Source organism: Aulonocara stuartgranti, assembly GCF_965226115.1.
Source record: "Aulonocara stuartgranti genome assembly, chromosome: 10".
Lineage (NCBI taxonomy): Eukaryota > Metazoa > Chordata > Actinopteri > Cichliformes > Cichlidae > Aulonocara > Aulonocara stuartgranti.
In genome coordinates, this window is record NC_138946.1 from 24,648,014 (window position 1) to 24,675,941 (window position 27,928).

Here is a 27,928-nt window from a genome sequence, read left to right on the forward strand (position 1 = left end):
TTGTGGGATAATTTATCAAAACATTTTATTTTCTTGCACAACCATACAATATGTCACAGAAAAATCACAGAGGGATTTAAGACAGGTCTGGCTCAGGTTTTTTCTTCTATGTGAGTTCTTTTTCAAACAGTAAGTGCAGCATAAATCAAACAAGTCAAGAGGGGGAAAAAAGAAGCATTATTACACCCTCCAAATAATCCCAATAATGAAGACAAGACACGAAAAACCTCGACGCCATTAAAAGTCACATCCCTAAAAGTCTCTGCAAAAGTGTCAAGAGTTACAACTACTGCTAATGCTCATCATAAAATCACTAATGCCTCACAAGATTATGAATTTCATACAATGGAAAAAAAATGTTAAAAAAGATCTCGTATTTATCTGTTAGATACAGTACAAAGACATCATTCCATTTCTGTTACCAGTAAACTGTGTTGAAATGGTTCTGAGCACCAAATGGTTGGTTTGAGTTGTATCACTGACTTATGTTCATATATCATTATATGCTGTTTAATGAGGGGGCACTGAGGCAAGGAGGGGTCTAGCACCATGAAAATTAAACCACCCCCCTGATTGCACTTCCCCTATCAACACATTATGACCATACTACATTTTTAAAATACCTTGTAGCCCCTTGTCAAGTGACGTATCCTTTGATATGCAATAAATATATACGAAAACGACAATGTACAGTATAAATAATGTCACAATTTACAATTTTCCATTTTCTCTGTGATCCAAAAAATCGAAACTGACAACAAAAAAAAGAGGTATAAAAGCGGGAAAGATTTCCCATTGCAGTTATTTAAACTACAGTGAAACAAGATATTTTTAGGGTGTATTTTAATATAGCAACAACAGAAACAAATGACTAAGGTGGACAAGTCCGACCAAAGACGAGTTAAAATTTCTGATTGAGAACAAATCTACAGTCTTCTAGCAAACCTGAAAACAGATACATTATGTACATTGAATGGTGTGCACAGACTAATGAGGGGCAGAGGTATGATGTGGAAGATGTCATTCGTGGGCATTCTATTATAATGGTTATACGACAGTGAGGTTGAACCGCCATCCAAATTCATAAAAACAGACCCGAGCTTGTGGAGCGAGCACGAAAGACAACGGCAGGAAGAAAAGCTGCTGAATGTACTTGAAGCAGCGCTAGGCGCATACAGCATGGTAACCAGCCTCCCAGCGTCACACTACATTACAGAGCACACGTGAGATTTTTAGCTTGTAGCTTAGAATTTTTTTAAAAAAGTATCTGTGACAAAATTAGTTGTGTTTATAAACAAAAAACAACATCATCATAGATTGCATTAATATGTGACTTAAAATCTCAACATGTGAAGCTACATCAACTTTGGCACATTTTGTAGCCAAGTAAAAGTGAACGCAAAATAAAAGTAGGTCATATGAACAATAAATGCGCCATTACTAATATAAGCAATAAAATGAATTAATGACAATGAAAATCATTTGATGTGCTGTTAAACAAAGAAATCTGGGTCTTTCCTGTCATATTTACATTCAGCCGCTCTTGAACATGCAATACTGTTCAAAAGTTTTGGTGCACTTTTTTTTTTTAGAATAAAAAAGTAATTTGTTTTTGGAAAAAAATTGAAATTACTTAGTAATCATTAGTTTAAATTAGACACATTGTAAATGATGATCAGTGACCACCGGAATCGTTAACTATACATCATTAGTAACTATTTTAATGGAGGGCTGTTTTCAGGAAGCATCGTGTGTTCCTGTGGTACACTGTTACCTGATACAAGTTTATTAAGTTAGAAGGCTAAGTGATCATGCTCGGAAGCTGCAGAATTGGCCTTTGTTTGACTGATTGCAGCTGCTTCATCAAGAAGGTTTATGTTCTAAATAATGAAGCTCTTCAAAAATATTTAATAAAACAGCGTATATGATAGCTTTCTCTGAACCAGCACAATCTGCTTATAACCAAGAGAAGTCGGAGGTCCTTGTGTGCAGCCAATAAAGTATCCAAGTACATCTGAGTCTCCAGTTTGAACAATAGATGCCACATGGCGTCTTCTCTGGCAGCTTCAACAGCGCCCATAAAATGCCTGTCTGAACATCTGCAGTAAAGAGGCGTCTAAGCAGTGTCACAAAGGAAAAAAGCCACAAGACGGGCAGAAGACCGAACAGCAAAATATGGCTTTTTCCTCACAACTTTGCTTGAAGACCAGAATCCTGGAGTCACCTCTTCACTGCTGACACTGAGACGGACGTTATGTAGCTGCTGTTCACTGAAGATGCCAGGTGAGGACCTGTGAGGTACCTGTTTCTCAAACCAGTCTTTAGTCAGTAATGGACTTTTCCTCTTCCTCAGCTGTGCACCAGCCTCTCCAAAATCTCTTTCCATTCTGATTAGAACTAGTTTGTCAATTTCTTTTTGGCTACAACTGAACGAGCCAAATTTACTGCTTCCGTTACTTCAAAAAACATTTTCACATGTACTCATTTAATTTACAAAAACACTCTTCTGACGACCACATAGCCTTTTAGCACGATAAAGCTGTAACAGGAAACACCGCAGAACACAGAAGTGATGGTTCTCTTCGAAGCAATGACGACTTTGTCCATTAATCAGAAATTGTTTTGTAGCATGTGGCATGTCTGATCAGCACTATGCCTCATTAGACAAAAAACAAATATGCTTCTATTTCAGAAACAAAAAATCTTCCGAAACCAACCCAAACTTCTGAGCAGCAGCGCACTGAGCTGGACCCTTCAGGACTGACGATACTGACGCGGCCTGCAGTCTGACCTCACTGGTTTTTGCATTATAACATGATTGTGTGTCCCTCCGGACGTTTCACTTCACGAGCACTTCACTGACATAAACCCGAACGGCGACCCCTGCTCTCTCGCACCCCATCTATGCACACCACTGCGTATCCCATAAATTTATTCACAATTTACAATTATTTATCTTCTCTGTCATCTAGAAACAAGAATATTGAAACAAAAGAGGTATAAAACTGGGACTGTTTGCCCATTCCAATAATGAAAAAAGAGAAAAGAAAAAGACATCACAATGCCTTTTTTCCTCCATGTGTCATAGAACCACACCTAACACCATTTAGACCTGTGAAGAAGCCAAAAACAAATAAGACAAGTTCGTTTTTCTTTCTGCACACTTCATTTTCAAATAAGAACAAAACTGTTTTAGTCCTCTGCTAAACCCGTATTTTAGAGACACTGATAAAAATTTGTGTTTTTTTCTTTTTAATGCTTACATAAAACCTTTGTGTGTGTTTAATCTTCTAATTATCTCTCCTCTAAAGTTCACAAGGCCAATGTGGTGTACTTCTAGGCTGGTAAAACTTTTTTTAAGCATCTAACGAGCATAAATAAGATTGGAATAGCACCTCAGAGAGTTTACAGACAGGAGTTACAAATGTCAGAGCTTTTACCTGAATATGAAAAAAAAACCAAAAAAAACCCCCCAACAACAAATAACCAGAAACAGAAACCAGTACAATGCCAAATGTGACAATCAGCTACTTCTCTTATGAAGCGTTTCCCCTGCTGGTACATTAGAATCACAGCAAATTCATGGACACATAGAATAACTAGATTGGTGTAAAAAAGTTCTACTGAATTTGCATAAAAGTACCTGAATCAATACACAGAACTGGCTACTTGACGCTTTTGAATCACAGCAGTGTCCGTTGAAAATACATCACCTGATTTTCAGTGCTAGCAGTGCTCACATTGTGTTTTTTTTCTCCTGTCCTTATCTAAAATGCTTCTTGTGAAAAGTACCAGTCTAGTCATTCTATTTCAAAACACATGTCCAATCAGCAGCTGGTATGGGGAAGACGGTGAGCTATATAGTTGGACTGGCTGAGTATCCATACCTTACAGTGTGATGTAAACAATACTGAGTAAACGTGATTGGCTGATTGAGACAGTGTTTGCAGGAACAGATTGCCTTGAAGGCAACATTTGTGCTGCCATTAGAGTTTTGGTTATGGCTGAAAGACACTGTGGAGGAGTCCTCACTTTGAGAAGGGAGTTGGAGTCTGAAGGATGAGGGGAGAAAAAAAAGAGGAAGAGAGACAGTTCAGCTGGGGGTTTGGAAAGAGCTGTTATCAAATACTCATTGCATTACTGCGGACTATTTTTCAAAGCAGACAACTAGTATCTGCAATAAGGATGTTGTTTATTTAAAAGCACCAGGACAGGGAACCTAGCAGACTCCCTTACTGCAGCAAGAAATCATAATGTGAACCCCAATTTTACAACATGGCCAAAAGTAATATAAATTTTAGCCAAATAACACATGACTTATTTGATATGTATAATGGTAGATGAGAGCAGTTCTAGGGAAGGTTAACCAAAGCCAATAAAAAACAAAAAAAAGAGAAATCGAGAGAAATAAACTCTCATTCACACATTTCTAAAGGGAGAAACTCTAAAGGCTGGATTAACATAATAGCGTCACATCAGCCACCAGTAAACAGCACTTCATCCAACCCAGTGTGCTTTTTGAGAATGATGACTATTCTCTGTTTAAATGACAAATACATGATTTGGAAGCAAGATGATATCACTTTGTAAAGTGAAGCAATGTAGCTGTTTGGAAAAAAATAAAAGTTACAGGGAAATTCTGATTTTCTTTTTTGGTTGTGAACTTCACAAATTTGCTAGCTCAGCCTGTTAAAAAGAAAACGTAGGAAGGTAATTTCGCTAAAACAACACCATGAAAAAGTATTTGACCCCTTCCTGATTTCTTAGCTTTTTGCATATTTGTCACACTTACATGATTCAGATCATCAAACAAATGGTAATACTAGACTAAGATAATCTGAGTAAATACAGAATTTTATCTAGACCTACCAAGTGAAAATGTGAAAAAGTAAACCTGGTAACTTCTTGTGTCATCCTTGGCAGCAAGAACTGCAATTAAGCATTTGTGATAATTGGAAGTGAGTCTTTCACATCGCTGTGGAGGAATTGTGGCTCACTCTTCTTTAGAGAATTTGTTTTAAGTGAGCCACATTGGAGGGTTTTGGGGGGATTTAAATCTGGACTTTGGGCACTCCAAAAACCTTAATTCTGTTTTTTTGAACCATTTAGAGGACTTGCTGATGTGTTTTGAATCACTGACCTGCTGCATAAGCAAAGTGTGCTTAAATTTAAGGGCATGAACTAACGGCAGGACATCCTCATTCAGGATTTTCTGGTAGAGAACAGAACTGATGGTTGTACCAATTATGACAAGTCGCTCAGACCCTGAAGCAGCAAAACAGCCCCAGACAATCACAGATCCACCACCATGTTTGACTGCTGGTGTGATGTTCTTTTTATGACATGCTCTGTTCCCGTTACATGATGCAAAAAAAATAAATAAATAATTATAAATCAACTTTTGTCCAGTTAGTCCACAGAATATTTTCTTGAGGATCATCGAGATGTTTTTTGGCAAACATGAGATGAGCCTTCGTCTCTTTCTTACTGTTGAATCATGAGTGGGTTCCTTAGATGTTGTTCTGGGTTCTTTTATAACCTACTGGATGAGTTGTTAAAAGCTTTATGGAGTAATTTTGGTAGGCCGGCCATTAAAGTTTTCTCCATTTGTGGATAATAGCTCACTGTGGTTTGCTGGAGTCCCAACGCCTTAGAAATGGCTTTATAACGCTTTCTTTCAGCGACTTTGTTTCTCAGTTGTTTCATGATAATGATGTGTTGCTTTTTCAGATCTTTTAGCCTGCTCCACTTTGTCAGACAGCTTTTTTAAAGTGGTTTCTTGATTAGACATGTGTTGCAGGCCTGCTCACAGTCCATGAAATTGAACTCATTTAAAAACTACAGTTTGTATTTACTTGGGTTATTTTTGTCAAATATTTTTATGATCTGAAACATGTAATTATGACAAATATGTGGGGAAAAAAAAATCAAGAACGGGGGAAATACTTGTTCACAGCACCGTAGCTCCAAATGCATGACAGAGATGCCATCAAAAACAAAAAACAGTCTGAATAAATAAATTTAATTCATTCCAGATGCCAGATTAAAAAGTGACCATTAGAGATTATAAAATCATACTAACCAGCACAAAACCGTCATAGATTTTCATCAGCTCCTCTGTCCGATACTGTTCCAGCACCACTACTCCTGTCAGCGACGGGCTCTTAGCTCTGGCACAGTCCTCACAGTGCACCACGTAGGTCGTCTTACTACTGTTCTCACTGGTCACAAACAGCAAGTTAAACACCTCCACCTGCACAAACACAGTGTAGTCAGCACCACTTTAGTCAAGCATTAGTTCATATTTAGTGGTATGACTCTGTTGGGGAACCTTCCAGACCCTTCTATATGCAGACATAGGGAGAGCCAAAGCAAAGCCCCAACACAGGACAAAGCAGGTATCAGCGACTGCAGATATAACATTGCTTATGCCATAAACAGCATGAAAAGGAGCAGCTACAGCAGAGGAGGGTTACAAAGCAGCTTGCAGGTATGCAGCACTGAGGGAAAGCTAAAGCAGCACAAACAGCATCTTCTAGGATGGATTTGCCAATTGGATGTGTAAAAGGGTGTCAGCTGAGCGACCTCATAGCCTGATTAAACTAACACCGCGCTCGACTTTTGAAAGTGGGACTCGTATCATGCTTTCACTTCTTTCACACAACAGAAGAGTCACTCACATCACACTCGTTGCAGTAGTAGGCTGGCTCGTCTTTCACGCGGCTCTGGTAACAGATTTTCTTCCCTGCAGCCACCAGCTGGTCTCTCAGAATCTGGATGTGCTTGATGGACTGCAACAGGCAGTGTCTGAGTGTTTGAGAGAGAGGGAGACAGAGAGGGAGGGGAAGACAGTGAAAGATGTAAACTAACGCCCCCTCACATACACACATGTATTCTGTAGATGCAAACACACATCTTACTTGATCATCTTGAAGGTATCCTGATCTGTGATTTTAATTGTGCGAGCCACATTCCAGGAAACGTGGATCATGGGAACGATTGACTTAACCTTCTTCACCTCGTTCCACTCAAAGCGCTCCAGGGCGAGTTGATATTGGTATGCTGGAGGAGTGAAAAAAAAGCAAACACAAAACAGTGGCTGACAAAAGGCAACAGCATATTTAAGTAGTAACTTTAGACAAAGAGGTTTGAAGCTGCTGCTTTTGGCTTATTTTATTTTTGTCCTTGTAACTCACAGTTGAGTGGTCCCACATTCCAGGCAATGTTGTTGCACCAGCCCACAGCTTGGACCCAGTGCACAGTCCCTGCATTAATCCACACCAGGTCGCCTGGCCTCTGGATGAAGCGGTACACAGGGATGTTGGAACTGTAGAGATCCTCTAGAACTGGCCACCAGGAGCCTGTAAGGTAGTCTACTCCATGCCTGAAGGAAAGACCAAAGCAATTCAGGCTACAGTAACATCTTTTGTATCATTTTTGTTTCAACTGAATAAGTTCTTAACTCACTTTTCACATAAATTATTAATAAGTTCCCAGTAGTGCTCATGGACTGCGAACCACTCGCAGTCACCAGGCCCGATGTTGATGTTAACTGAGCAGAAGTTGTTGTTCTCTTGATGACCTGATGAGAAACACAAGCAGTCCTTTTAATTTGAAAAGCAAAGTGTGTAAAGTGTGCGTGTTAGTCCCCATAGGGAAATAGTTCCTCTGCATTTAACCCATTCACCCAGTGAAGCAGTGGGCAGCCGCCAGTGCAGCGCCCGGGGAGCAGTGTGTAGGGACGGTACCTTGCTCAGGGGTACCTCAAGGTAGCCGTTCAGTGGAGTCGAACCCCTGACCTTCCGATCATGGGGCTACCACTCTACCTACTGAGCTATCCCTCATTTGAAACATTAAAAAACACCCTCCTGAGTCAAGACACGCACTTACCTGGTGTACGGCTGCCCGGCACCTTCATGTAAAGCTGGACAGTGTTCATGCCTAGGATGGTGTGACCGACGTGACTCAGCATGTTGTTACTGGATTCCACTCGCATGAAAGCTGGCAGCTTCAGCAGCTCCTGCAGCTGGGGCTTCCACCTTGAAAAAAAAAAAAAGTCATAAAAAAAGAAGGTAATGTGAGAGATTGTGGATCCTCGATTAGGTAAGTTTAACATGATCTTACCTTTTAGGATCAGACAGATCTATGTTGGTCCCGAATTTAATGATCTTTCCAACAGGTTTTTGCTCTGAGCTGGGGAGAGACACAAGCCTAACATGAATATGCTTCGCTGTAATACTGTGACCTTTTACACGAACAGATCACAGTTTTTCACTAACCTCAGAGAGCTGTTGGCATGAGGAGGCTGAGCTTTGCTCAAGATGGACGCAGAACTGGCTTTTGAGGTATGATTGCCTTTACTGTTGGATAGTGTCAGAGCGGCTTTTGTGGCTGCCGATTGGTTTGGAGTCTGTTCCTCATCTTCCTCATTGTCACTCTCCTTCTCCTCCTATAATACATCTGCATGAGCTTAGCTTATAACTGATAACAAATGCATGATTACATAAATTCAAGGTAAGTTTTGGACAGAAACATCTGTGAAGTCAATCACGTTTTTGCCTGCATGTGTTGATTTCCTCACTTCAGACACTTAAATTGTTAAACACAAACTACTACACATCTGCTTACTAACCTACAACCTTCATTTAATGTATTTTATTCAAATAACCTTTGAACAAAATACCTTAAAATACTGTTAGTGTCCCCCTAATGCTTTAAACGATGGACAGACCTGCATCAAAAGTAAATACAAGTCTAAGAATATAAAACAATTCTGAATTATCATTCACAGTGGAACACATAACACATGTATGCTTATTTACAGAAGCATGGATTCTTTCTTGAAAAATATACATCTCACACATCTGAGATGACAAAAAAGAAGCTAATCTCCAGTTTGCAAAACATTAGTTTTCATACAACTTTAAAAATGTTTTTAACACACTGCAAATCACTGTTGTTTATTCAAGTAAACCAACATTTAAGTTCTAGTTCATGGACCCCACTTCAACCTAATTCCAGTCTATAGCATAGCGGTTAACACATTTGTCTAACACAGAAAAGATCACCACATTTTTTCATGATAAATAAGGTTCTCTTAACTACGGGACAGGACTTTTAGCTTTGAGATAGCTTTGCCTTTCTCAGACAGAAACATGAACTTTGCGATCCTTGGATGCTTTGTTTTATACTGTTATCAGATGAACACATTAATAACGTGCCTATAACTGCACCCAACAACCTTCTGTTTCATTCAGACATTTAAAAACAACACTCCCAAAATGTTCCCGCTTGTCTTATATTCAGACCTATGATTACATTCATTCATGACCTCTTTTTTTGTTTGTTTGGTTTTTTTCTGTGCTGATACATGGAAGAGCTAGCAGCCTTTATTCTTCAAGAAGCATAGCAGTAGGAAATGGACGGCTCAGATTTCTGTCCCTGGTAATATATGCAAGACGATCCAAAACACTGCCTTCATATTCAAATCACAGCTGTAATCTGTTTCTTTTTTTCAACACCAAAGATAGTGCTTATTTGTTTTGCATGTGTAGCTTCCTCCATATCGGTCACAAAACAGGTGTGGTAAGAAAGCCTGCATTGATGCGCACTTCTTGTTGGGAGGGATTTATAATGCACTCTGACTAAAAGCCAGTTGGTTTAAAATGGAGCTTAATGCAGTGGACTGTGCAAATGGGCAGACAGACTGCAATGATATAGGAGCCTTTTGGAACTGGGTCACATACTGTTGCCCATGTCCTCTACTGGTCAATCCCCTTTCCTCTTTAACAGACAGAAGAAATGACCTGAAGCCACCTGGCCATACACCCTATTTTGAACTTTTTTTGTTTGCTTTATTAAAATACCCTGGTCTAGCAAATGCTGCTGAACTTCCAACCTGAAGTGTCCGTTAAAAAATGATATTCAGGGGTGAAAAGACACCAGCAGGCAAACAACAAATTTAGCAATGTCAGCAATCACATTAGAACATGTGATACAATATTTCTTTAAAATCTATTTAGCCATGAGCTGAAATAAAAGCTGGTGCAACTCAATTATTCAGTCAGTTATTTAATTACCCAACATTAATTGCCATAAAAGTAACATGAGAGTATGCCTACCTGCAGGCTCTCCTGAAAGGTGGAGGCCTGGTACTGGGCGTATTTGGCAATGATGGTGTGTGAGCGGCTGCTCTCGCAGGGCCATGTCTGACTCGCGCCACTTGCATCCCAGTTCTCATCAGCAGGCTGCTTAACCTGAGTCCTCACTTCCACTGCATGGTCCGAATTGGCCTCCACCAGAGATTTGGTTGAGAACAGACCAAGATCTGCGATGGAGAAAGAAACAGAGAACGATAATTACCAGATAATTACAAAAACAAAATTTTTTTCCCCTGTTCAATTGCTGAGACCGGTGTTGCCATGCAAATGAATTCAAAGCGGCAATCATAGAAGAGTGGTTGCCAAGCCATCAATCGCAGTTGAGAATACATGTTTTGCATTTAAATGTGAAAGATGAAGCAGGAAGTGTTAGATTAGATTAGATTAGATAGAACTTTATTAATCCCTCGGGTGGGTTCCTCTGGGAAATTCGATTGTGTTATGTGGCTAACAAAATTTAAATGGGTTATATAGCAAGATACAGCACTATTAAAATATCCACTACTTCTATGACAAACCAGTTTTTTTTAATCTGAACAATCTGTGCCTAATTTGACCTTTCCTGCTTCTTGTGTGATGATTTGAACAAAACAATAAAGTAAAATTATTTTTTTTAACAGTAATTAAACTTACTAAGGCGGAGGGAGCCAGCGAGGCCTCTGATGACCGTAACAGCGTTTTTGGGATCAGTGCAGAACTGAAGCAGAACCGGAGAAAAGGCATCCCTCTTGCTCTCCAACTGTGAAAACAGCACGGGGTAAACCATGATGAGATCTGAATGCAGTGTTGGAGAACATTTCTCTGGAAACCAGGGGAAAAGTCCTCACAGTAGGTTTGAAATTTGCAGATTTCTCAAACAAGGTGTGTTAGGATAGCTCTCGCTTGCTAACCAATAAACAGGCCAAGAAATAGAACTGAGCTAAATGTTAACATGGGGATTTGTTGTATATCCATAAAAACTAATTGAACTGCAATCCATCCAGTTTTTTTTTAAATTTCCAAGAGATTTCATTCTTAACCTTTCAAAAGTTGAGAATGGCTAAGCTAGGCTAGAAAGGTTAGCAGGTTTTTGAGTTTAGGCTAACTGACCAGCTTAGCCTGAGAACATGATCCGCAGAACCAGCCTGTTAGCGTGGCTAAAAACAAGATTACTTTTGAAGTCTGGTTACTTGAGCTCCATTAATTAGCACATACTCACATAGATGCTTGGTGTAGGAGGATTCAGCTTATCACGAGGAATGGGGGTCTCCACTGCAATGTTGGGTTTAACCGAGAATGCGGGAGGCAAGTACGACTCCTTGAATTTCCCTTTCAGACTTGCCCCCCTAGGAAAAAAAATGATACCAGAGCATTAATACTCATTAAGAGAGGTGAATAACACTCAGTGAGCTGGTAGCACATTTGTCAGCTTTATACTCACCTGCATGCTCTGATCACATCAGCGGCTGTGTTTGTGATGTTGATCTTGGAAAGTGGGATTGGGATTCTGGGCTCCTGCACTTCTGATATATTGAATGTCTGCCTTCCGCCGCTCTCCACTTTAACCAAGAGGATCTTCAGCTCCTTAGACAAGCCCATGGACAGCGCTTTCAGTTTCAGTGGGTCCACTTTACTTGCTGGTGCAGGACGATCTAATTTGGTTGGACTTGTTGATACAGCTGATGTTGAATTTGAGGTGGTAACGTCTGTATTTCCGACTACACAGGCAGTCTCATTAACGAACCCTTTCTTCTCATCTGTTGTTGCATTTGAATTCCCAGTGTCCACTTTTTGTCTTTTGATATCTTTACCATTTGGGGTTTGATTTTCCTGAGGAGTCTGGCCCTTCATGCTGTCTTTGACCAGTCTGGCTGAGTATGAAATAACTGGCACTGAAGATAAAGCATTGCTGTCTTTTACATCGGGTACTCTACTTGTTTTAATTTTACAGCTGATGACCTTATTTTCTTCTCTCTTTATCTTAATCTTGATCGCTCCCTCTCTTTTCCCATCCTTTACCTTCTGTTTTCTCTTTTTCTCTTTGCCTGCACGTTCTGTCTTTGTGCCGTTTCCACTTTCTTCCTTGGTAGAGGGAGCTTGCTTTACCATCTTCATTACTGTATGTGTTGTGGTCAGAGTCAGCTCCGCACTCAGTGCCCCATCCAAAAGAGTCTTCGTCCTCTCCATCGGGTTTGCTGCATCCTTGTTGTCTTGTTTCATCACATCTTGTACATAACTCTCATTTCCCTCCTCTTTTTCCTGCACCATTGAGCTGGTGGCTGGCTTACTCACATCTGTCTGACTGCGGAATTCTTCAAGTGTGTCTGAGGTAATGTGAACTGGTGATTGATTACTGGGTTCGGAGGATTCTGTGGGATTTGATGTAGGGAAGAAGTCCTGGCTCTCGGGGCAGTGGATATCTGGGCCCAGTTCAAGAGAGGAAGAGTACTTCACTCCATTGGCATCACTAGCAGGAGGACCGCCGAATGGACCACCTCGGCACGCGACCCTCTGGCTGGCAAGTAAGGTGGCCAGGCTCTCAAAGACATCATCAAGACCTGCGTCATCATTGTGAAACTCATGAAGGGGAGAGCCAGACAGCTTCCTGCTGCTGTCCATCATCGCTTCTTTTTCTTCCTCCAGGACTTGTTCAATTGTACAAGGTAGATCAGAGAATTCAGACATGCTGCTGTGGGAATAATCTTCTGCACTCATATGATCAATGCTTTCACTCTCTACAGGAGGGGGTGAAAGACATTGAGTGGGGCTGAGCTGGAGGACAGGTCTGCTTAGTACACCTTTCTCTAGCTCCTCCTCCTCATCTCCAAGATCTGATACTGGAGATCCCTGCCAGCTAAGCACAGGAGGTGTGTTGGCAAGGTTGTCTCCCGTTTCCCTTAAATTTCCCATCACAGCCACAGGCTGAAGGTCTGGAGCATTGAGAACTCCTCCCTGCCCACCTTGCTGCTCTAAGCCAGCCGAGCACACTGTACTGAGAGGCGCTAAGGCTTTAAATAAGAGGGAAGGGAGTATGTCATCTGGCTTTGCTCTTGGCTCACCTTCCAGTTGGGTTGAGACGATGGTGGAACGCTTGCTGGCCTGGTGGTGGCTGGCTTTCTTAGGAAGAGGGGTTTCTGGGGCACTGCTGCTCTTTTTGAGCATTTTGTGATTTTCAGACTTTGAGGATGGCTGCTGTGAAGTGGGCCTGGGATGAAGGGTGTTTGTGGATGACCTATGCGTAGTCTTTTCTCCTTTTTCACTCCTGTCCCTGTGCTTGTGTTTGGGTGGTGACTGGGCCTGATTCTCTCCGTTCAAAGTCTGCATTTTACTTATCTTTGCCTCACTTAGACAGGTGGAAACAGAGATGGAAGAAAACATTTCCTGTTCTGTAACTTTCATTTTGAGGGCTAATTTCCGTTCCTTCTTAGATGCTTTATCGCGTTTCTTTTTCTTCTCAGCCAACCTTTTCTCCTCTTTTTTCTTCCGCCTTTTTCTGTCCTCACCCTTTCTGCCCATCTTTGGAACGTCACCCTTCTTCTCCTTTTTCAGCAGCTTATACTTTTGTTTGGATTCAGACTTTTTATCTTCTAACTCCCTCTCAGGCTTGTCCACTCTTGCTCTATCGTGGGGAGACTGCAGTGAGCAGAGGAGCTGTGAGGTCTTCCTGTACTTGAGGTCTGAAAGCCTAGATTTTGAACCAGCATGGGGTGTCGGAGATGTACTTGATCCCCGACTGGGTCTCGGGATGACACTGGGACTTTCTTGGAGCTTTAGCTGCCCACTGAGGCTGGGACAACGCGGCTGAATGACTGGTGAATCTTTTCTGCCATTGAGCATTTTGTCTGTAGAAGGACTGGAAGGAGCACCTGTACTGCTGGAAGTAAAACCTCCATTGTTCGGACCACAGAGTACAGATGAGTACTGAGGAGAGTTTACACCAGATTTCAAGAGGGAGGGGTCCCTTGAATTTGTCCGTTGATGAATGCGCTGATTCTCCTGCAGAATTAATTTTGCATCAGTAACTTTAAGCTGTATTGTACATTTAAGGCCTTTATACACCAGACATGTAAAATTGGTTAAGTGTTAAAAATATCTTTCAGACTCACTTATTCTTGGTGCACGTGACTGTGCAAGTGACTGTGTAATTTTACTGGACAAACTTGTCATGTACTTTTTGGGACCAAGCTGAATTTTTCTAAGTTTTCTGATGAAAAGAAACATTCTGACCAATCAGATCACTGAATCTGGCAAAAAGTATGATTGTAGCTCAAAGCCAGTACTGAATAGAGATGGCACGATACCACTTTTTTATGTCCGATACCGATATCATAAATTTGGATATCTGCCGATACCGATATGAATCCAATATAGTGTTTTTTAATCAACTGTTTTTTTTTTAAATATCTTGCTGCATTTTGTATAAGTTCATACTCAAGTTTAAAACAACAACTACACTAAAGCTATTCTGTTATACCTGTATGCAAAAAAGAAATGTTTCATAGTTCAGCAATACTGATCAATCTAATAAACTTAAACCTACACCATCCTCCCTATTCTGGTATTTTAAAGAGTACTTAGCGTAAATATTAAGCAACCTAACTAATAGGGTTCCAACTCCCAGCAACAAAAATAAATAAATAAAAAATAGGGAACCACCCCTCACGCTCCACCTCATGATGCTTAATTGACGTAATCAACCTTAATTTGATGCAGTGTGAAAAAAAAATGCACAGAAATCAATTATTTTTCAAGAAATATTAAATAGATTCAACATCTTTCTTCAACAAAATTGCAGACTGCACAGATGGTACCTTCCCAAAGGAAAAAGTACTATAGCTTACTAGGGTATATATATTAGACTTAATAGTCACTATATACAGTAATTGACTTCTATTCATTTTACATCAAATTAAAACTTTGGGTGTCAGATAATTATTTATTAAAAGCTAGACATTTTAAATGAGAATAAGAAAGAAAAGTATGTCTTTGTGCCCCCTTTTCCCTGTTAATGCCCTATCGGCCCCCCTGGCTAAACTTTGCTAGATCCGCCCCTGCACAGTTACCAGCCGTCAGCTACGTAGAAAAAGATTCTCGAGTAGAAAGTAATATTAAATAAATTCTAACAACAGCTTATCAAGCTTAAACGTGCTGCTGTTGTTCAGCCGCTGGTTTCCTCTTTCTGGTGCAAAGTGGGCCAAAAACAAACAAGAAAGACGGACTCGCGACAGAAAAGCCGATCAGCTGATCATTAAGCAGTTTCATGATTGAAGTAGCAGCAAGAAGAGGCAGTCGCTTGTTAAGCTTAACGCAGGAATGCTTTACATTCAGAGATGGACTTACACACTTGCTTTACTTCTCTCGGGGATAACTTTGTCGGAGATGAAATGCCGGGTTGCTAGCGAAGCTCCAAATGCTATCCAGACCACCGACAGGTCCCGCATGCCACAGCCGCTCTATCACGTGATGCATACTGCTCCGACGTGCTAACGTTCTGAGGTGAGTTACGGCGTGTTGCAAGTTTTGTGAGGTGCTTTCGTGATATTTAATGGATCGGATTACATTTTTTATTTTTCTCCGATATCCGATCCAGTAATTTAGGTCAGTATCGGACCGATACCGATACGTAATATCGGATCGGTCCATCTCTAGTACTGAATATGCAATGATATGTAAATAGTAAAATTATACTGTTTTACCTGTTTACACACAGCTAAACACTAGGGGTGCAACGATATTCGTATCGATATTGAACCGTTCGATACAGTGCTTTCGGTTTGGTACGCATATGTATCGAACAATACAACATTTGTAATTTATTTTATCAACTTTCCTTCTGACGATGCTGTCTGTGTGGAGCGCTCAGTGAATCTGTGTTCGACTACTCCGCCTAGGCTGCACTGTCGAGCGCAGATCCACTGAGCGCTCAACACAGACAGCATAGTCAGAAGGAAGAGCGCAGGGCAAGCTAGCAAGACAGAAGTTAAGCTCTCCTTGCAACATGGACCTCCCCCACTCTCATTCAGATCTGGCGTTTGGAATTATTTTGGTTTTCATGTGACGTATGACCCTGAAGGTAAGCGAGTCATGGACTAAAGTAAAACAGTATGTTGGATGTGCCATGCAATGCTCAATTACATGGGTGGGAACTAGTGTGTTAGCGCAGTTAGCTCGTTAACGTGTTGGCCGTCTAGCCCCATGCACGGGGCGATCGGCGGTAGCTCGTTAACGGAGATTTGCCGTGTTGTGGCGTTAAGGTCATTTCAACGAGATTAACCTGAAAGCACTAGTGGGAACACAACGAATATGACTGCACATTTACGCCGACATCATCCTAGTGCAAAGACAAAAACAACAAGCATGCTACTAACTTTAGCCGAGTCATTTAGACAGCTGTTAGCACATGATTCTCCTTATGCTGCTGAGAATATAGCCCAGAAGAAGCGGATAGTATAGCTTTTATTTTGGAAAGAGACATTTCTCTGTAATAAACTCTCTTTTCCAAAGATGAGTGATTCCTCAATCAGATACATGGCTTGCAATATCGCTAGCCCGACGTCCTGGAGCTAGCGATTTTTTCAGTCGGGCTACCAAAATCTATCTCTTCCCTGCCCGTTGGGCTATTGTAGGAAGGAAAAATATATGTCAATGCTTTTGCATTCTTTCAGAAATGTAGCTGGGTAATTATGTCATTGGCATCGGTGAGCCACTGTCAATATGTGACATATTGATCGCGTTTGAATTTGCGCTTGTTTTTTGCTTTCACTTTGCAATCGTGCGAACTGTGTATAGAGAGCGACAGCACTGATCTGTGAGTGATGATAATTTGTGCACCAATTCCTCTGACATCGTCTTATTAATCGTTAGCTTACTATGCAAACATGACAAGTGAAATCTCCCGCAGCAAGCTTAAACATGTGAGAGGTTGATCGCGCAGAGAATCGCTGAGCTTATGTGAGTGCGTGTGTAAAAGCAGCAGGATATATATTTTAGTTCTGCTGAGCCAAATAAGACAGGTCAGGGTGAAGAAGTGACAGCCAAAGAAAAGCTTACCACAAAACGGAGAAGTTATGACAAATCAGACTATAAGGCAAAAGGAAAGTGCAGCTTTATGGTTTCATGGACAAAATAATTTCTGTGGCTGCAATATGACGAGCTAAATAACCAGGGCTGCACATAAGTGGTCCGCAGGTGCGCATTCGCTGTCAAAATAAAAAACACGCACAAGGGTTAGGGTTAAATTTAAAAACTGTACCTTTGAGTTTAAATATATACATTTATAATTTTAATAAATGACAAATTAAAAAGGCATGAACATTTTTTTTGTATCGAAAAAATATCGAACCGTGACACCAAAGTATCGAACCGAACCGAACCGTGAATTTTGTGTATCGTTGCACCCCTACTAAACACTGTTCAATCTGCTCTCGGAAATTACTTCTCTGCCTCCTCAGATGTGGTCCAAACTCTGTCAACAAGAATTCCAACTACCCCACTGACATCCTGAAATATGTACGAAAGTGTTCGTGATACAGCTTGAACTCCTGGACCAAACCAAGAAATTCTCCCTGCTGCTGCCTTTATGTGAGAATTGGATGAGCTCAGAATCTCCTTTTCTTCCTTTTCTTCCTTTTCTTGTTTAGAAACATCAGGATCAGCTCATCATCGCTTCATGTCTATTATGAAGCGCCTTGAGGCGACTTTTGTTGTGATTTGGCGCTATATAAATAAAATTGAATTGAATTGAATTGAATTGAATTGAATGTCAACTTTTTTCACAGTGCGTTTTTTGAGAATTAATTTTCTGCTAAAATTCAGCGCTTCGACGAGCGGTCGACAAGTTTGCATCTGAAAAAATGTGGAATGTGTCACTTTTCCGCTAAGTACTCAGTGTGTAATGGTCTTTAGGTTCACAATAAAACTGGGGATGTGGAAGAAAACACAATTATACTGACACTAATCATTAATCATTATTAATCGATTTAACTATAGGGTACTGTAGCTAGGATATACAGATCCCAAACGCTCTGGAGGATCCTCAGGATGGGTGGAAAAAGACCAGGTTACTTTTTCTTTCTTGTACACAACAAATAACATCATGGTCACCAGAGCATGACCCCTTTAAAAACATACTGTCTCCTGTCAATTCTGAAGGTGATAAAGAGCAACATCTACCCACACTTTATGAGCATATGGCTTTGCAATAAAAACACTCTACCTGTTTACTATGTGTAAAATAGCATACTGAAATAAAAGTGTGATAGTAGTTTATCTCTTACTGTGCTTTGTTTGTGATAATGGTTCCAAGAGTCCTTATCCTCCAGAGGGTGTAGTGGGGCGTTGTGCTGAGGTGCTCTAGGCTGGCCTGTGTGCCGTTGATGGTTATAGTGATGGTGTTGGTGGCTGTAAGGCACACGGGTGTGGTCTGCTGGTGAAGATGAGATTTTCCGCTCGACCTTCCCTCTGCTTCCATAATGCGGTGGCCTCCTGCCGCAGCTCTGGTTGGATGGCACTGGGTCACTGAAGCCGTGTTTCCCAGCTCGCAGTTTAGAGGTTTCCTGCAAAAGTGAAAAACCAGATTTGGGAATCAATGGTTGTGCCAAATCTGAGGAATAATACATGTTGTACATGCTCACCTGTTGCTGTTTTGTTGAGGTCCTGTGTTCAGAGTGGTGGCATGGACCCGCCCTGTCACTTGGAGGCTTCCAGTCGTCCTGGTTGGAGCGCTGTTGGTGAGGTGGTGATGGGGCACGAACAAGTAAAGGTAATTGCCTGGATCCAGTATGACAAGCCTAAACAGATAAATATCCTTTCTTTTAAAACTGCATTACACCAATAGGTGGGGCTGTTACACAGAAATGAAATGCCATGTAGATGTGTACATGTAAACATAGTGACAGCAGTGAAATTGGCACAGTAAGGTCAAATGAAATTATCTGACTAAGTTTAAGAAACTAAGGTTAATAGAAAAAAAACAATGTTGTATTCATAAATAAATATTGATTAGTGAGTAATTATGGCGTTAAACAAACTGATCCATTCACGTGAACTTAAAACGAATCCATTAAACATGCAGTGTTTGAGTGCCCGAGATGGACATCACCGACCTCGCAAATTGAGTTTCCTGTATGTGGCTAGAGACTAGCTACATATGTAATAGTCAAAGTCCTATGTTTTATGGCCTGAGAAGGCTTCCCCTTCAACAAGCTAAAACACAAGGGAAAGGGATAACACAGCATCTGTATAAAATACCATCCTCTTCTTCCTCACCTCAAGCCTCTGCTCCTGAACCGAAGTCAGGGCTCTAACACACAAAGATGTACATAAACTTTACTTCCAGTTTTTGAGCCACTTCAAAGAAAGTTTCACTAGAGCCAGCTAATAGTAGCCAACACGGTAAAAAACGCCGCTAACAGCAGCCAGAAACACAGAAAGCCTTTGGATATCCTCAACAACTTATCTCAGCATAACTGCCATTGAACAGAAGTTTTACACAGTTTTACAGACGTGGATACATATTGCACTCACCATAGATGAATTGAGGCCAGAGGTTTTGAGGTGACTTACGGGGTAAAAAACGTAAAACACTTTCCTGATTTACTTTCCGTGTTATTCAAATATGTTAAAACAAAGCGTGTACAAAAATGCTTTTATACACAGATAGTAGAAAAAAAGTTGACCATAGCAGTTATGGGTTACTGTTTACATTGAATGCTTTTGATCTCTCTTGGCTGACCGACTGCAATCTCCTGACATCTAGCAGTGACATTTTACGCATTTTGCGTTTAAAAAATGAAATAAAGGTTGTGTCTCCAAATCAAACACATTTACCTGATCAGGTCCAAAGTCTCTTCTCCTCTTAGCTGGACACTCATCCCGGGGGGTTAATGGGTGCTCCGGGGTTGGACTGTGATGATGCGCTTGCTCCCGTCGCTGGTGGAGGGCTGGCCGTTTCCATGGTCCTGTTCTGTTGTTCACCATCCTGTCTGGGAAACTCCTGCGGGGGTCCGAGTGGGCCCATCTCTCTGGCGTGGTTCCCTGAAGCTCCCTGTTGTTGCGATGCAGGCGAGGAGCCCCGTTCTATTGGGAAAAGAAAAACAATACAGTCAAGATTCCTTAACTAATGACTTATCGGCAACACCTCACCACAAAGTTGCTGACATTGTTTTGCCAGTTTGCGTAGCGTTCCTCTGGTCCTGGCAGATAACCATTGTTGGTGCCATCTCGGATGTGGAACGAATGGATGGAGTTGTGATGCCAGTTCTGGACCTCAAACTGCACCTCTTTACCATCCCAAATTCGCAGCAGCTGGCTATGCCCCTTTGGGATACCTTTGTCCGAGACATGGTTGATTGTTCTGTCACCCCTGTGAAAACAACTAAACTCAGGACCACGCTGTGGACAGGCATTAATGGTAATTACACCACAGTACAACGGAAACTTTTCCGGTCAATACTCAGATTCATCAGGGCATCAAGAGTTGTACTGTTCAGTTTCTCAGTACGAGTGAAGCCAGCTTAGAGAAAATGACACTGACAAAAGCAGTTTCAGTCACAAATCACAGCACATAGCTCTGAAAGCTGGTCAACACAAACCCCTTTAAAGTGTGGTATGAACGATAAATACTTACCTGCTATAAATACGACTTGACAGAGAATGATATGGCTGTTTGCGCCCCTCTTGGAGCCTATAGTGGGGGACAAAAAAAATATTGTGTTGTCTTAATTCGTTTCAAAAGATGTGACGCTTTTACTCGTAGCCTGAAGTCAGATTAAAGCTAATTTCTCAAATGTTTTCTGCAAATAAATGTTAAATGTAGTTCACTGTTGCTCAAAGTTGCTCACAACTTTGGACATACTCAGAAATGAGGTTTTCCTTCACAGCGACTCTAATCCAGTTTTTTCCCACATGCTAAACTTCACAGCTTGTTCATCAAAGGTCTCTGCAAGAATAATTTAATCCCACTGTTTCTAAAATTTCTCCTGGCATGCCTCCTCTTCAGAAAATGAAAATAGTTTACGGCCCACACCCCACAAGAAAATGTTTTCAAGGTGTTTTTTTTCTCTGTGAAATAAATGCTATCACCACAGCATTAGCAGAATTTTGTTTACTTATGTTAAATAAAGAACACTATATTTAGCTTTATGTTTTTACCTACAGCCCTGCAGTGGCTCTATGCTCCACCAGAGGGGCCTGATTAAGAAACACTAGTTTAACCACACACGGTAACCACCATGACTCAACCAAACTATTTAAACTTTAAGTGGTGGATGCGCATAATAAACACATCAAATACGTAGTGGAATAAGAGCATCAGCTTCATTTCTACATTACTTATTTAGATTACTGTTATCAGTTAGTTCAAACTGCTCTAAAACACTATATCCAGGCAGTATGTTTTTAAACTCTTGGCTTTGTATGATGTGAATAACAGCTGATCTCCCTTATATGGTCATCTCATGCACAGCGCTTTGTCTGCAAGAACACACTCTCTACCTACCTGCTGCTATGAGAAGCAGCCAATCAGAAGCTAAGTTTGCTTGAAGGTAGTGGAAAGAAAACTAAAATGACTTGTTTCAGACATTAGATGAACTTGGCTGCACCAAGGCTCCGTATAAAATGCATGAAGATTATTTTGATCTGCGAATCATGCAAAGCTACTGTAGCAGCTTTACCCTAGAAATAGGAAGAAAACTATGGAGCTGAAAACGAGCGCTTTCCTTTCACTTTTATTATCTATTTCTCTCCAAAAGCCGCGACTGCACATAGCTGCATGAGCTACAGTCGCATTCATCAGCGCGTACCCTCAACTGTTGCAGCTGAATAGCGAGACTTGAGTCTTGTGCCAACTGCAGCTGAAGATGCTGTAGTTTCATTCACCACAAGCCTGTCTGTTGAAACCGCACACGGGTTTATTCCCACAGCTGCACATGAAGTGAGAGCTTTTCATGAATATGCTCATCAGAGTTTCAGTTGATCAGTCAGCCACATAAAGTGGCTCTTATCTTGAGTCAGCCCAGACTACAAAAGGCTCAGGTCTCACGTGCTCAAGTGACCCTTGTTTGAGGAAGTTCGAGCATCGAGTTGTTCCACTACCAACGGCCGCAGTGAGCTTAAACCCAGAATCTTTTTTTAAAAGTCACACTGGCTTTCTTAACTGATGCAGCCTTAGTGGTTAATTTTTTTCATATCAATATGATCAGAGACATGAAAATAGAAACAAACGAATATAGTATGGTGAGGCACATGCATAGCACATGTTATCTGCTGCAGGTGAATCACATGTGTACCCCTTAAATGAAATACTGTCCTGCAAGTGTTGCGTTTGTGTGTGGGTTTGGGGACGGTGCTGCTGACCTCTGTGTGTGGCTCCAGGGGCGAGCATTTACAGGAGCCCATTGTCCTTTGTTAGGTCCTCCAGCTGAGTAGGAGTCCCATGTGTTACGGCCAGAGTAGAGCTCTGCTGGGTGATACATGCAGCCTGGAACACACACACAAACACACGCACAGAGTTTAATGTGTAAGTGAAAATGCTGAATACACAAATCAACCTGTAAATATTTAAATACCCTGACTTTATGAAATGCAATTTCAAAATGATGCTCCTTTAAACTTTTAACACAAATTTCAGCATGCACATCCCAGGTATATGAAATGCATATACTGCACACATGCTGTATACGGTATTCAGGGTCCACTGCAATGAATTGTGCAGTAATTTTCATTTGAAGGTAATTCCTACATTCATACCACGTATATAAAAAAGGGAGCTTTAGTTCCATGATACTTATACCTCAGGTCGATGCAGCTCTGGGTTGTAGTGCAGTAAGGACTTTGGGTGATAATAAACTCTGTACGGTAGCGCCAAATTGTGAAGTATGTCTGCTTTTAAATAGTCACGCACAAACACACCCACACACAGAGAGCACAGAGACAGACAAAAATATTTATGTGGTTACCAGTCTTGGTCTGTGTTTTGGAGGCCCTCCACTTCACACCTGAGAGCAAAAAAAGCAGTCTGTGGACAAAACACGTGGTTAAGTGAAACATTCCGTTCAAGGCATTTTTCCACAACACTTGCATTTCTTCTGGCGTTATAAGAAGCTTTATTTTTTTAATCATGTGGGTTTGTGACTGAACTGATGCCACACTATCACTCTGTGTGCTCCCGGTAGATTTAATTCTGCTCGCCGAATTTTCTGCTGCTGCACTGTATCTGCTCAGTGGTAATACCATCACTCAGCCACAGCTGCACTGTGCACTCAGCTTCTCTCTAATCACAGCCACCACCGCCAGTGGTCACCCAGTGATGGGAAAAAAAAGCCCACTGCAGTGAGACCATGGGCCATGGCAACCTCACTTTGAAGACAAAGAAAGAAAAAAAAAAAACCATGGTGGCCTGCTGCATTTATTTTATCACCATTCCCTTCAAGCCATAAGTCCCTAATTTACTGACAGAGCTGGTGGTAGATGTGGCTCAAATCAGCAGCAGACATCCACAGTAGGAGTTCATTCTAGCCAGCTTTATCAGTCGCTATTCCAGGAGCTCTGCGTTTCCCTATATTCCTCCTAAGCCACAATCTATATCAAGTCAGGAGCTTGCTGCACTGTATCTGTCTTTTACAGTGTCTTACAGCCTCAATTCTTATTTCCACTTTTGTGATTGCTTTCATTGCTTAAAACAGGAAAGTCACACGTACGTCTTTCATTAGCGTGGACCGAAAAGATCACTTACTGCCTCTAATGATGACACACTTTTCTTGCTGAAGAAAGCTTTGCTGTTACGGTGAGACATTGGCTTCATTTCTCACAATGAATGATGAACTGGCATGCAGCATTTCACCACTTCCCTCACTGTGCATTCATTCTACTATAAGTAGGGTTTTTTTGTTGTTTTTTTCATGGTTCTGTGCGTGGTGAGACTGTTGCAGCTGTGTTATATTAACTTTTCTGCGAGTGCTGAATGAGTGAAGGAAGCAGCCTCTTCAAGGGACCATTTCCAACCAGTTGCTAGAGCAACTGAGGCCAGACAGTTCCTAATGCTGTAGCTCTAGGCTTTTCAGACTCAACTGCATTTAGATGTATTTTTAGAGCACACTGAGAACACAACAGGTCTTTAAGCGTGCACACAACGTTGCACTGCTAGCATGCATTACAACAACACTGCATGCTTTCACTTTCACATACAGAACCGGGTGACATCAGTCATCGCTGGGTTATGCTGTGCAGCAGATGCAACACATCTGGCGACATCCACCCCAGTCCTGCTAAAAATCTGCTGTTTCAAACGTCCGCAATTCCACTCTGCCGCTTTATCAGTAAAAGTCTCCTTAGCTGAGATATCGCTTGGTTCTGTTAATGTATTTTGAGTGTTTGTGACTGTCCCAAACAATTACTTGCATACAACAGTTTCCACTTTTTTCCTACTTTCACAACATTTGCGGACAAAGTGCTGCGGTTGCTGTGCTTGCAAGTGATGGGGCAACGGTATGCAGACCCATCTGGTATAGACCCTCCCTGCTTACAGTGTTGTAGGGGGAGCCGTCAGTCAGCACCAGCTTGCATTTGACTCCACACAACAACGGCTCTGTGGCTCCAATATTAAACCCATGTGTGCAGGAGTTAATTCAAGACATATGGGCTGTAGCTGCGAGGCCACATGATGTCATGTGCAGAATGGGTTAAGTTGCTGCAGGTTAAACTCCCTTCACAGCAAGGTAGCCCAAAAGAAAGCGTACACAATTCCAAAAGTGTAGTATGTAAGAGCTGACTTTATGAAATGCCAGGTGCATTCAATTACCACTGTACCTTTGGCCACTACAGTCCCCTCTTTGCTTTGGCAGTGTGTAACGTTTGTGCGCAGACAGGTAAAAAGCCTTCATTTGTTGACGCCTATTGTTCACTTAAACCCACCATCTCCTTTCTCTTTCCATGCCACCAAAGAAGGACAGCCATGTAAACCCACATCTGGCTATTTGAAACCAAATGTAGAACCCATGTGTGTGTTTGTGCATCTCTTACACAAGTCTTACCTTCAAAATAAATGCTGAGAGAACAGTGTTGTTGGTGGAGTTGGGGGTGAGTGGGAGTGGGGACTTTCTGGTCCAAATTAGATGATGCTGTCAGGCCGGAATAGAAAGACAGCAGACCCGCAGAGTCTCGGATCCCTCTAAATAGACATCCTCATCCTTGGCTAGCTGGTAAACACACACACACAGACAGACACACAGTAAAAAAGGACTGAGGAAATACCATCGCCAGTTGGTGCACAGATGTACAAGATAAGGAAGGTTTTGTTTGTTTGTTTGCTTTTTTAAGAAAAAGGGCACTTCCATCTCATCTGTCCCCTGGGTACACCTGCCCATTCTCTTTCTTTCTGTTCTTGTTTTTTTTTTTTGCAAAGATCTACATTGCTGCAAACCTGACCCCCTCTAAGACAAAGAGCTGTGAGCAAGAGAGGAGAGGAAGCATGGTTTGACAAGCTGGCAGGCATTCTTTCCTCCTGCCTTCCCCTCCTTGCTGGTCTGCCCTTTTGCCTTTGCTCTCTTCCTTACTTGTTTCAACAAGGCTCTTTTTTTTTTCCTTCTCCCTCCCTCTTGATATCCAATATCCCACCCTTTCTCTTCCAGGCAATCTGTACGGCTCTGCCCATGCCTCACCCTTCCTTTTCTCTGCACGCTGTGTCCTTGTATCCCTGGCAACCAATGATATCATTTAGTCCAGAGCTGGGAGGAAGGCCTCGAGCAAGGAGGGGAGTTTTTACATTTGTGTGTGAATTTTGACATGGAAATGGGGGGGGGGGGGGGGCGAGCGGTAGGATTTAATGGATCCTGCCACATTTCTCTGTTCGCTCTCTTCAGGCTTGGGTGTTGTTTACACAGCAGCTCTGTCAGCTCCTGAGATCTCCAGAGCTTCAGAAACAAGCTGTCAAATTCATGCAAATCTTCCACCACGCCGACTGCAGTGACCCCGCTGCAGATGTGCAGATCTTTTTTTCCACCGAGGCTCCATCATGTGCATGTGTGTGCGTGTGTGTATATGTAGCACAGCTCCTATACCATAAAAGGAACGATGGGCTGCCTCTGGTGGTCTCCTATTGCTAAGCTAACACAGAGCAGAGACGTGAGGAGAACAGATGGAGGAGAGCGGACGAGCAACAATGTACAGACGAGAAACAAGAGACTGGGCAGGCTCTCGTGCACATGCGTGATTTTATCGGACGCCGGCCTTAAATAGTGTCACCATCGCAGAGAAAGAACGTACAGTATGAGGCGAATATCAATCACATTTCTAAAAATAACCCCCAACACACACACGCATACACACACACACACCCCTTCTTGCTCTATCCCCCTTCTCCCTTTCTGTAACAGCAGCTTCTTCCCAGTGTATGCTCCATAAAGCACAGCTCTCCGAGGGGGTGCTGGAATGTACCAAGGCAAGGTCAAGAACAAGAAAGAGGGGTGCCTTTTGCAAACAATGCAAAAAAATGAAGCTTTTTTGTACAGCTTTCCCCCCTCTCTTTAACAAAAGACTGTGAAGCAGGAGTGAAGAAGACGCTGGATGCATGCATGAATGCGCGTGACAAACAGCTGGGTTTGTGGGAGAATGGTAACCTAGAAATGCACGTGCAGGTGGTTGCTTGCACTGATCCTTTCAGCTGAAAGCATACACCAGGTTCACATTACTGACAGTAACGTCAGACTGCTGCTTTTCCTTTCAAAATCACAAAAAGGGATCGCTTCTGTTATCAAACGTGACCCAGATATTTAGATGGAGTCAACGCATGGCCAAAGAACCACTGTGGGAAACATGTTGAGGGAAGTGAACTTTGAGAGGAGCCCAGCAAGTGACACAGTTCAGACCTGAGCTAAAGCCATAATTACAGCACTTGGTTGCACTGAAGAGCCTTACTACTGTACACCTCTTTCCCTCCCTCCACGCTCACACAAGAGGATATTCAACAGTTTAAATGTGCCGGAGAGCACCGATGTAGCCATAACAAGAGTGTAACTGCAACAGTTCCCCTATCTTCAACCTCCCCCTCCCATCACATTTCTGTTCTTGCGCATGCTGTGTGTCTGCACGTGAGCATGTATGTGTGCATGTATGTGTATGTGTGTGTGTGTGTGTGTGTGTGTGTATGTGTGAGAGAGAGAGAGAGAGAGAGAGAGAGAGAGGGAGAGGGAGCTTCATTCAGGAACGTGCGGCAGTCTGCAGACACCACACACACTGCAGTATGCTCATCCAAGGCAGATCGTTCTGGCATAGTGACACAAATAACAGCAACAATGCAAGGGGACAGAAAACAGTTACACTTCTCCTTCCACAGTGCTGTACACAAAGCGACACATTTCCACTCAGACATAAATGCACATCCAGTCCCCCCCCCGCCTCCCTCCTGCCCACCCGCCCGCGGTTCTCTCCTTTACCTTCTTTTTTTTTGTTGTTTTTGTTTTGGTTCTCTCTCGTCGCACGCCCCTCTGTTCCCCTTTTTCCTCCCTTTCAACTCCTGGCCACCTCGTCTCTCGCACGATCCTCTCCTTTCTTCCCTCTTCTCCTCCTCTTCCTGTTTCCACTCCACTCCGATGCTGGTTCTCGCTCTCGCAGCAGACCCATCCATGTGCACAGAAACGACGGGGGCGGGCCGGCCGACTGTCAATCACGCGGTGCGAGCGAATGAGGCGCGCGAGCTTCCTATCAAACACACTTTGCAGGGTATGCGAGAGGAGAGGGGAGGGGAGAACGGCAGACAGAGAGAGAAATAAAGAGCCCCTCTTTATTTCCCCTCC

General features: G+C 42.2%; 1 protein-coding gene across 5 annotated transcripts; it reads right to left on the bottom strand.

Moving 5' to 3' along the window:
- Nucleotides 1-27,830, bottom strand: kdm6bb (lysine (K)-specific demethylase 6B, b). 5 transcript variants are annotated; one of them, XM_082548561.1, is made up of 22 exons: nt 27,569-27,825; nt 25,169-25,333; nt 23,096-23,154; nt 22,494-22,617; nt 20,767-20,823; nt 20,298-20,502; nt 19,968-20,216; nt 18,773-18,928; nt 18,416-18,694; nt 11,581-14,135; nt 11,359-11,485; nt 10,794-10,899; nt 10,122-10,327; nt 8,280-8,449; nt 8,125-8,193; nt 7,891-8,039; nt 7,468-7,582; nt 7,197-7,384; nt 6,921-7,062; nt 6,681-6,807; nt 6,083-6,253; nt 1-4,052 (listed from the first exon to the last, which is right to left on the bottom strand). In XM_082548561.1, the coding sequence occupies exons 4-22, from the start codon at nt 22,610-22,612 to the stop codon at nt 4,029-4,031; spliced, it is 5,214 nt and encodes a 1,737-aa protein (XP_082404687.1). In that variant the 5' UTR covers nt 22,613-22,617; nt 23,096-23,154; nt 25,169-25,333; nt 27,569-27,825; the 3' UTR covers nt 1-4,028. The 5 variants fall into 5 exon arrangements, 4 of the variants coding, with proteins under 4 accessions (XP_082404687.1, XP_082404686.1, XP_082404684.1 ...); XM_082548560.1 differs by having other exon boundaries at nt 18,416-18,928; nt 25,169-25,329; nt 27,569-27,830; XM_082548558.1 differs by having other exon boundaries at nt 18,416-18,928; nt 27,569-27,826.
- Nucleotides 27,831-27,928: the final 98 nt, after the last annotated feature.